This window comes from Teleopsis dalmanni, chromosome 1 (assembly GCF_002237135.1).
Source record: "Teleopsis dalmanni isolate 2A chromosome 1, ASM223713v2, whole genome shotgun sequence".
NCBI lineage: Eukaryota > Metazoa > Arthropoda > Insecta > Diptera > Diopsidae > Teleopsis > Teleopsis dalmanni.
Genome location: NC_051846.1, coordinates 200,552,713 through 200,564,156, shown reverse-complemented (window position 1 = coordinate 200,564,156; position 11,444 = coordinate 200,552,713). Strand labels below are relative to the sequence as shown.

Genomic DNA, 11,444 nt, shown 5'->3' with positions numbered 1-11,444 from the left:
GGATTACTTATTCGCAAGATACGGAACATAAGAAGCTGCTGCTGATGCTGCTGTGCATTTTAAAAACATTAAGTCAAAACAAAAAACCAAGGAAATCAGCAAAAAATACAAAATAAAAATAAAAATGATAACAAAGTATAGCCATAGTATAGCTTGACGGTTCCAATGGCCATGCCAATGAATGCGCAATGAATATTTGAAGTGTGGCGGCCACAACATGTACGCTCTCTTGGTACTTTGGTAGCTACCAAAGCCACAAATATAATTTTTTATTTAAAAAATGAAAAAGTAAATCAAAAAATATATCGTAAAAACATTTTACAAAACTCAATAAGTAAAAAAAAGACAAGGAAACACCTTGTACGTGCTGTGGTCAATGGGATCGTGTAGAAGCACCAGCAGCAGCAGCTAGTGCAGTATCCATTTGAACAATCCCAACAATCCGAACAAACCGTAGCATCCGTTAAAAGTTGCTAGAGCAAATGTGTGATTTAAGAACACAATGTGAGTAGACAAAAACAGAAAACCGCTTATTGTTGCAATCTAGGAAGCGAATACCTCAACCGTGAAGATAGTCAAGAAAATGTATCCTGCACTGGCAGCAAAGATCATGAACTGCAGATTGTTGAGTAAGTACAATCTGTAGCTTTGGAAAATTGTTACAACCCAGCTATGGAAAGCAGTAATTCTGTTCACTGTTCACTGTTCACTTGAAATTAAGGATTACAAAATAAAGAACAAAATTGAAGCAATAAAGGAAATACATTATGCAACGTGTTTTTCCAGAATTATAAGTTATGCGTTTGAATGTTTCATGCCAATATGCCACTACTGATCTCTGATATCAACCCAACTCTTCACCCAGCACACCAACCATTAAACATTAAACATTAAGCCATGCTATGTATGTAACTTACTTGTTACTTTTTTTGAAAAAAAAAAACTACAGATTTTTCTACCTCCATTCATCTGAAGTGAGAGAAGCGTTACATGCCGACTGTTAAGCCGCTTTTCTTCCATCGATCTCTTTGAGTTCTTTTTATTCTTCATTCTTCATTGGTAGCAAAAAGCATTAATTATGTAATAATGCAAGAGCGCATGGATGCTAAGTTCTAAGTAAGCCGGAAAGTTCAATTTCACCAATGAAGCAAGACACTGATATTTCCATCTGATAATGTTGAGCTTATAAGGATTCTAGTAAAGTGCTGACATTTGGGTTCAGGAGTTGAGAGTGATGATAGACAGTTTTAGCTTTTAAAAAAAATGTTAAATTGAAGAAAAGATTATTTGAATTGCATGGGAGTTTAGTTTCGAATTCGTTAAAATTGAATAATAAATTCTATTTCCTTTTAATTATTAGATTCTAAGTAATTTGTCAATCATTTTTTATATAATAAACATAATTTTTTTTTATCATCGCAATGAAGTTGGATGATACATTTTATACAATTGTCCAGTTAATAAAATTATTCAATTGCTAGCACAATTAATAAATATTAGGTATATAAAAAGTATATGGTGTTTGGTGGAATTGGAAAGGTCAATTGGTCAATAGAAAAAGAATTGTTGGACATAATGACATATCAAGCCACAGAGACCTTTGATGACTCGAAACGAACTTAACGAAACTTGATTTGAAAGTTTTGATACATCCTCTCTTAAAACTCTCTTAATGGTTATTTGGTCCAGTTTTCGCCGATAAGTGTATTAAGAAATATATAAAACTGTGACAACAATTGTGATTTGACCGTCTGCATAACACAGTTCCATGATTATGAGCAGAATGTGAGTGAAACCGTTTCACTATTCATCAAATGATTGTCTGCATAACATGATCATAAGTGCTAAAGACGTGACCGTATCAAGAAGTTTATGATCGTATACACTTAAGGAATATTAACTTTTGAATTTAGACAATTTAGACATAATCGAAAAGTATGAGTGTATTAGTAAATGTGTGAAACTGTGTTTGCAATTGTGATTTGACTGTCTGCATAACAGAGTTCTATGGTTATGATCAGAATGTAAGTAAAACCGTTTGATTGTTGAATACTACCATGTGATTGTGAGCATGTCATGGTCCTAAATGCTAAAGACCTGACCATAACAAGAAGTTTGTGCAATGTATATCCCCAACTATCTATTTTTACCTTTTCATTTTGATATATATCTATATATTTGACTATAATTATGTCCTTCCATAATATATATCAAGGCTTTGGGTAATAAACTCGTACTTAAGCAAGCTTATACTTTCTGTAATCGCTAATAACAACATGTCTGTCTGTCTGTTCGTCTGTCTGTCTGTTTAATAAATTTAATATCGAACTTGCATTGCATTTTGATATTTTACAATTCTGACCTGTTTTCCCCGACTTGGCAGCATTTAAACACAACTTTATCACTTCATAACATAAATTCGTAATAAATTGCAATAATTAAATGCATTTGACAGTTGCCACGGCTGCCGTTTTGGTGCTGTCACACTGTTGCATGTGCTGTGAGCGGCTGCTGCGGGGATTCAACATATTTCGAGAATGTCAAAGTTTTAAGAGATAAACAAAAAAATAAAAAAAATTACAAAAAGCGGTGACAAAATTGTAGTCAACAACGACTTAAAAATGTTGTCGACAAACACTTAAAGGCCTTCCTTCCCAGACGTTTCGCGGTTGCCGAGCGCAACAAAATTGCCAGGCAGTAATTAAATTTAAATAAAGTCGTGTAAATGGACGTTTGGCTTCTTGGCTTCTGATTGTGCATGGAAACCCGGTTTCACTAATGACTTTTCAAAGTAAAATTTATGCATTTCTTCTACATAACTCAAACATTTTTAATGCAACAATATTTTGACTATAAATGCTGCTTTGTTGTGCATTCATTGAGTCACAACAAAGTCTAATGTCTGTTTCACTTTCGTTGGTAGAGGCTACCTTGAAATAATTTTGATTGATAACATCCGTCAATTTTGGCATTTATCAGAAATGAGTTTGTGTATATAAAACTTGTATATATGTATATTATTTTTTTTTTTGAAATATTGAAACTGTTCTTGTTGTTGTTGTTGTTGTGTTTTAAAGGCTTTGAATTTAGCCTAATTTTATGCGGCACAAAGGCAACTAATTGCTTTTGGCTGGCGGCTGTGTGACTTTAAAACAAACTCACATACTCATATCTACACTCACTGCTGAGATACATTTTCAGATACGTTTCAGATATGTGCGCGCAAATTTAATAGGTCGTCGTGGGCTTGGGGTTGCGCTGATCTACGCTGACTTGCTCCTTTTCAGGCTCATTGAATATTTAAAAAGTTAAGCACAAAATTATTTTGTTGGAGCCTACAACGTGAATTTTTCACAGATTTTTTACGGACTTTTTTCATTACTTCACTTCGGTTGATTTTAATACTTTACGCTTCAATTTGCTTAAGACCACAAAACTCGCTTGAAATAAATTTCAAAAAAAAGAAAAAATGGCAAAATAAAAACCAAAAAGGTACTGAAGTATTAAAAAGAAAAAAATATATATGGTATATTTCAGTGAAATAAAATGTACCGAAAAGTATAAAACTTTTTGAATGAAAATAAATTTTGCAACGTCTTTTGCTACTCGTACTTTCGAAAAGTTTTCAACTTTTGCAGTCATTATTTTCTGGTTCCCTTTTCCTTTCCTCTCTACGTCTTTCCCTCTCTATCACACTATACCTTCCGCTTGGTTAGAAAATTGTTTAGCCATTTTTGTTGTTATTGCTATTGTAGTAGTAGCTGCTGTTGTTGTTGTTGTTGTTGCCTTTGTTGGTTTTGCAGTTAATTTTTACGAAAGTATCTTCTTCATTTTTAGCTCGAAGGCAGTCTAAGTAAAGTATCTTTCGCTTTTTTTTTTCTTAGTTTTTTTTTCTTTAGTTTTTTTTTAGTTTTCATGTTTATACGAGTATTTTTGTATCTTCTGTACATTTTATTTTCGACTTTCAACTCTCCTGTTAAAACATCACTCAACAAAGGTGTGCAGTGTTGATTTTGTTCGGTTTTCAGCCAAGCTACCGCTGCCAAGATACAAATTTATTTGGCACAAAATTTCAGCTGCTCCACCACAATTCCTTACTCCACACCACCGTACACATACATTATACTTCCATACAATGGAGCAAGCATACAGTGCTGGAGCAAGCAAAAATAGGTGAACGCAACTCAACGCAACTACCCTCGGGGGTTTTCAAACAGAAACCGTATTATTATACGGTTGCACTTTTGGGGTGTGCTTTTACCACCTCTCCCACTACTTAGCAGTTTGATTGGAGCACAATATATCGCTGAATGAGTTTGGGGCTGTTAAATGTTATCTGAAGCATTATTTTTATATGGTTTGAGGGCACAATTCAGAACTTATTCATTTGTGTTTACATTGTTTAAGCACAAAAATCAAAATTAAAAAAAAATAAAAAACACCAACAACCATATAAGCGTAATATAAGAAAATAATGTGTATTAAAGGTGTAAATGCGCACGAGAGGGGCGTGCTACAATTTGAGGCGTGTGAAACTACTGTGCACACACACACACACAGAACATTTTAAGAAATTACACATTTAACACTTCAAATAAAACCATACTGGCCAAACACAAACGCAATTAAATATTTATATATTCGAAAAAACATACAAACAAAATAGTAATATTTCAGTTAAGGTGTCGTCGTACTTACGTCTCTGCGGCAAACTGTCTGTCCAACTGTCCAACTGCCCAACTACCCAACTGCTCAACTGTCCAATGCAAAACCCACATTGCCCCTAATTATCTGTCTGTCCGTACGGATTTCTCTTGTTTAGCTTAGAGAAATCCTTTGAATTCGTAGCTTAAATGCTTCAAAGTTAAATGTTTAAAAGTTGAAATTTGCGTATGCGAACCAACAGCTTAAACTGAACGTACCCTTTAATTAGAGGGTACATGTATGTATGTGTGTGTGTGTGTTGGAGGTGTGCTGCTGTGGCTTGATTATACGTTAGTGCCTATGTTTGACTGCTAATGATGATGTTTGGTGTGAATTGCTCATTTTGCTGTTTTTTGTGTATGTAATTATGTGAATTGTGCAAACTTAATGAGTTAAGGTGCTAATTTGTTACTGCAAAACAAAAAACCAAAAAAATAAAAATAATGTATATAAATATGTTTGAGATTATGCAATCAGAAAAGTGTTAAATGATTTGCTTGAAGCACATTTATTTAAGTTCATTGATGGTTGAAGAGGTTAAATGGTATGGGAATATAAAATTACCAGCTATGAATTTATACAAGAACTTAAAAAGTGCCTTGGAATATGCTTGAAATGCGCTTTTATCATGAAAAGTTTAAGTAGATAGCACTGTAGTGCCATTACTTTCCAAATTTTCATCACCTTACAATGAAAAATATGTTATATTGTTATTTTAAGTGCAAATTAGATGGTTTAATTAGAAAGATAGTAAAGAAACTTTTCAACTTTTTAACTTTTACAGTTCGATAATGTACCGAAATACTAACCGAACCTCTTTTACACAATTGCTACGATTTTGCATGTCTACAGTTGGTTGGTTGTTTGCAGTGGCGGACCATTAGATAACTTCCATGTACCTCAATTAGCAATTTTTCACCGTGTTATTACCAGAGTAGAGACTAAATCCATCTCGTCGAATTTAGATAATTTAATAGGTCTTTCGTCTTCACCGATGAACAGTCTGATGAACTATCAAAGAAGTATCTTCCTAAGAACTTATATTTTCTGAACGCCAAAGCCGGGTATTCACAGAGAAAATGTGGTTTATGGTTTATTTTTCCTATGGGTTTCCATACTTCTGTAGTGAGGATTATGGGGAATGCGCAGTTTCTCTGTGTGGGTTCCTATGCTTACAGTTATTACAAAAATAATACTGAAATCATTGACCGATATTTGCCTTTATATTTCCCGATATTGTATTTAAAACAAAAAGGGGTTTTTTTTTTGCAATAGGTAGAGAACATCGACAGCCACAGTGTTAGACTTTAACTCAGTAAAACTACATCTTAGATATAAATAGGAAAGATTTCCATCACTGATCCGGTGGGCAACTAGCTTTGTGTCTACTTATCTGTATTTAGTTATATCTAAAAATAATTATATTTTGTATTTAAGTTTATTGTCACTAGCATAGATATTCTAGCATGGATATTCTTTCCGGCCAATACCACATTTTCCTACAAAAATTTTTTCTTGGTTAATCATTTGTGATATTTTATACATAAATTTTAGATTATATGTACTAAATTGAGAGTTTTTTATCGTAGCTCTTTCATTAGCAAAAATTCATTCTAATTCATTCATTGATCTTCCATATTATAAATTAAATTTTATTGACTAAAATTATTAACTTGAAAAATTTAATAACATTTACTTAATAATAGTCATTAATTCATTACTAATTGATTTCCTTAATTTATTTATTTACAGGACGCAGTGAACCGCCGGTGGGAGTTGGAGATCCATGTGCGGGTTGTAATAAACCAATTTTAGATAAATTTTTATTAAATGTCCTGGAGAGAGGATGGCATGCGTCATGTGTGCGTTGCTGTGAATGCCTTCAATTATTAACTGATAAATGCTTTAGTAGAGAATCTAAATTATATTGTAGAAATGATTTTTTTAGGTAAGTACAATTGACAAAAAAAAAAAATATGAACACAAAAAAACTACTAAGAAATTGATTAAGTGGAAAAAGGTAGTATTTTATTTCACAAAAAAAAGTAATTCCTCAGCAATTTGAATAGGAATCACTTCAGCGCTTCGGCAATACTTCGGTGCACATATTTTTTCTAATTAAAATGTTTAGTTAAAAGCAATACCGGCAACAAAAGGGAAATGTTAAAATCAATTAATAGTGAAAAACACCTTTAAAAGCCAAAGCCAATTCAGCACAGTAGCAGCGGCAGCAGTCAAGTTCGAAGTGCCAACAAAAGCATGCGAAAGGTATCTCTACTTTCTGCGATACCTTTTTATAGACTGTACAGGAGGTGCCTAATGTTACGTGCCTATGTTGGGCTTGCTTTCCGACTTACGATCTCTAATAACCACTACTACTACTACCACTGACAAATCTACGAAACTGGCAGCAGACAGGCAGGCACTGACACTGCTTGTCTATTGAACATAACCATAACCGATTCCAAATGCTGCTGCAATCACTGCAAACACTGCAATCACAGCAATCACAGCACAACAGCTTCAATAGTTGCTCCTGCTGATTTAATGGCTGGTGCCCGCCAATAGCCACTTGCCAATTGCCATTCGCCTTTGATGCAAATCACAAAGTGCGTTTTTATAGCGCAAATTGCTATCGAATCAAGTGATTCTTGTCATTGATTCACTACATCACTACATCACTTCATCCAGTCATTCGTTCAGATAGTGTGAGTTGGTGTGAATTAGTGTGAGTACTTCGCATCCATCATTTCAGCTGCAGTCGAACTGAGTTCAACTTCATTTACATACACTAATCAAACGTATGCAGATATTTTTTTCTTTGGATTTATTTTTTGATCATTTTAATGTGAACATTTTTTCATTAAATTTGCATTTCGCTTTGATTAAATGATTTCTGTGATATTATTTTTTTTTTATCACATATCTTTTGCATTTTTTTGCCTTTGAATACAAGAAATCATCTGCATTTGATGTGGCTTTGATTGAGTGATATTCCGATTGTCGATTAAAAAATGGCAGTACCACAGAAATATGCACATAAAAAACGAGGATAAATATTTTCTTTTTTCTGCAAATGTCAATCAATTTTCTGGATATGCAAATATCGTTTGCAATTTATTTTTCATTATTTAATACAAGCTTAAGAATTAGCAATTACTCAATAAATATTAGAGATTATGTAGTTGTGGAAATTAATATGCAACTACGGTATAAAAAGTACGTAAATCAAATTTTAATGTATTAGATATATGATTAAAATTACTATCACATTTAATTGATTTAATAAATATCTTGTTATGGATTCTTATTCGTTGAGAATTAACTATTTTAATTATTTTCAAAGCACATCTTAGAAATTATTCAAATGCAGGAAGTTTATGACAATTAAAACGATTACCAAGCAATAAAAATATAACTTCAAAACTTTTATTTAATCTACATAAGAAAAATTTAACGACTAACCCATTTAACTTGATAACCAATTCTACGATAAACCAGCGATTCTACGAAAAAGATGATATTTTTTAAAAAAAACTAATCGCATCTAACAATCTGATATTATACAAAGACTACAGAGATCCGCACATTATAAATAATCGCATACTTAACATCAAAACTAAACTGTCCATTTATAAACAAAAAGTTAGGTCGGACCTACTCTATTGTTGAGTAGGTCTATATTAAAACTCGCGAAACTAGTGTCAAAAGTTATCATTCATGGCAGTTGCGAGCGCTAAAAGAGATGAGAGTAAATCGCCTTGTTACATTTGGTAGTCAGATTCACAAACCTTATAAAACACTTAAACTATATAACACTATAGACACAGATCCAAAGACTACACTCTATTTGTTGAAGACATACTTCTGAAATACAAGTATATATTTAGATATTTTATATTAAAATTAATGGTTACGTATTTAATAAAACCTAATAACAAACTAACAGTTACCATTGTAAACACGATTGCCACTTAAGGTACTTTAGTACCAAAATTGGTACTTTTTTTTCCGTTTGGTACTCTGGTACTCATGTTTAAAAAATGGTACATTTTCGGCGACCTAACTTTATTGTGGATATTGTATTGTTTTATACTTTTTGTATATTTTATATAAATTGTATTTTCTTATAAAAAGACAATAGAAAAATTTTGGACCTTTTTTTACAGAAATGGTACCTTTTTAAACCAATTTTGGTACAGAAAAAAATTTTCAAGTGGCAACCGTGATTGTAAAGTGGAAGTGATCCGCTTACTAGTTTAAAACAAATACGAAACACATTATGAAAATAGCACCCCTCTCCGCAAACATAGGATTATTGAGCACCAGTGTTAAAGATCGATTTTTATAAGACTGTAAACGCTCGTATAAAATCGAAAACAACGTTAAAAGTGTCTCAATCACAGCCTTTACGAAATACTGGAGATTATTTTGACCAAACGTCGGGTTACAATACAGAATGAGGAAACTATCATGTATTGAAGCGATAATGACACAAAAATATAATTGGCTTGGTTACATTTCACATAGACTTGCGGAAGACTTCACCTAAAAAATTTTATATATATATATTCATAAACCAATAGAATAGCCCTGCATTCGTTCAACTAAACAGGGGAAGAGTATAATTTGAAATAGCGGTTTGAATTTATAGAAAAAACTGCGATTATATTTATTTAATGGATGTAAGATGAAGTTCAATTTGAATCTCAATATAACCCACTAAAGTGGATAATTAAACAATCAAAGATTATTTTAATTGCAAACATGAACTCAATAATTTATTTTCCAACAACCCAAATTCAGGCCTTAAAAACTACTTTTACTTTAACCGTTTTATTGCAATCTTTATGGTTTTTTTGTGGGAACTAAGAAATTGAAACCAAACGAAAGAATACAAAACTCACAACACTCATACGCACTAATTGACTCTTTCAATGGAATTTTTTTCAATAATTGCTCTCTAATGCAATTAAGATGCGTTCTTAACTCCTAGTAACAGTTTTTAACAGTATTATTAACTTTAGTATCATGATTTCACTTTACTACAATGATTGATTACATTGAGGCAATGCCCAATATCCTCTTATATTAAAATTAAATAAGACTAACGTGTTTGTCACATAAAAAAGAATATTTGTTATATCTTAAGGAGAACATTTGCGAAAGATTGTTTTAACATTATTTAAAACAACAACCTTTATTTAATTTGAAAATTAATTCATTTAATATTAAAAAATTCCCAGCTGCCATTGTGGTTCATAACACCAGATCAAATCCTTTGACTACATTAAAATTATAAACGACCAATAGTCTATACCAAATACAGGAATAAAATCATTTCCATTTAAGCAAGAGTTTTCTTAAACTCAATGAGAATTACAAATAAGAACACGACTAAATTTTATAAAAATTTCAAATTTATTAAGAATCTTAATATTGTCTTATATTAAGATATTAAGATATAAAGAATATTTTAGGTACAATATCCAAAACAAAAAACAAAAAAAAAAAGAAACTAATATCTTCAACTATTTCATTTCATTTAAAAACCTTCAATTACATTAAAATTATAAAATACCAGTAGTGCAAAAGTTCCATTGAAATCACATTAAAATAAACTACATTCTGTATAAACAAAATGTGTCCTTTTAATACCAAAGATTTGTGAAACTAAATGAGAATTATAATTGAAAATATATGTATTTCAAATATATGTTATTATGTATCCTTTTTTTTTATTTTTTGATTTAATGATACTTTTTCCTTCCCAAAATTTATTCAAATTTCTATTTTAATTTTTTATTTAAGGTAAGAAAAGTTAGTAAGTTTTTCTCATAAATTTCTAAATCTCTTTCAGACGTTATGGCACCAAATGTAGTGGCTGCGGCCAAGGTATTGCACCCTCCGATCTCGTACGAAAACCGCGTGATAAAGTGTTCCACCTAAATTGCTTTACATGCTGTATGTGCCGAAAACAGCTCAGCACCGGTGAACAACTTTATGTGCTGGACGACAATAAATTTATCTGCAAGGAAGATTATCTGCTCGGTAAAGCGCCTTCATGTGGGCATAACTCACTCAGTGGTAAGTACACCAAATACAGCCATAACACATTTAAACGAACAGAAGCTGTAAAAGTTAAACCATAAATTGTCAACAATGTTTTTGGCCAAACAACACTACTCACTCAATATTAACATAACAATAAGTACAAGTATCCATGCTTTCCAATTTCATACTCATATACATACTACAATCTTACATTGCTCCTGCCTCAGATACATATGTACATAGGTATGTCGTAAATAAATATCAATGGCAATAACCCAGTGTGCATCATACACTGTTACTGGACACAGTAACAGGCAACATAATTTAGCAACGCACTAATGACCAACCGAATATACAAATTTTGTTTGGCATTTAGCATTGCTGTGCATTGATGTGATTTTATCAGTGAAGATAAAAATCCTCAATAAATTCTAAACAAATTCCCTTTAAATGCCAACTCTGTTGTTGCTATTTGTTATTGCAAATGTGCAGAGAATATACGGATTGGTCACATATGCACGTTTACATGCTAATTAGGTTGCCGCTACCGCTGCCGCTGCCGCCGCCACCATGTATTTTACTCGCTTAGTGCATTGCTAAGTGCAGTAAATGCACTGCTGAGCGTTGCCACATTTTACGCATTTACTAATAATTTTCTATTGTTTTATGTTAATGTTATCATTGCA

The 11,444-nt window shown here is 32.2% G+C and overlaps 1 protein-coding gene across 1 annotated transcript; it reads left to right on the top strand.

Annotated features, from left to right (window-relative positions):
* Window positions 1–583: 583 nt before the first annotated feature.
* On the top strand, window positions 584–10,887 carry LOC119667052 (LIM/homeobox protein Lhx1-like). The gene is made up of 3 exons (XM_038076334.1): window positions 584–629; window positions 6,457–6,652; window positions 10,565–10,887. Exons 1-3 carry the CDS (start codon window positions 584–586, stop codon window positions 10,854–10,856), a joined length of 534 nt encoding a protein of 177 aa, XP_037932262.1. The 3' UTR covers window positions 10,857–10,887.
* The last annotated feature ends 557 nt before the right edge of the window (window positions 10,888–11,444 follow it).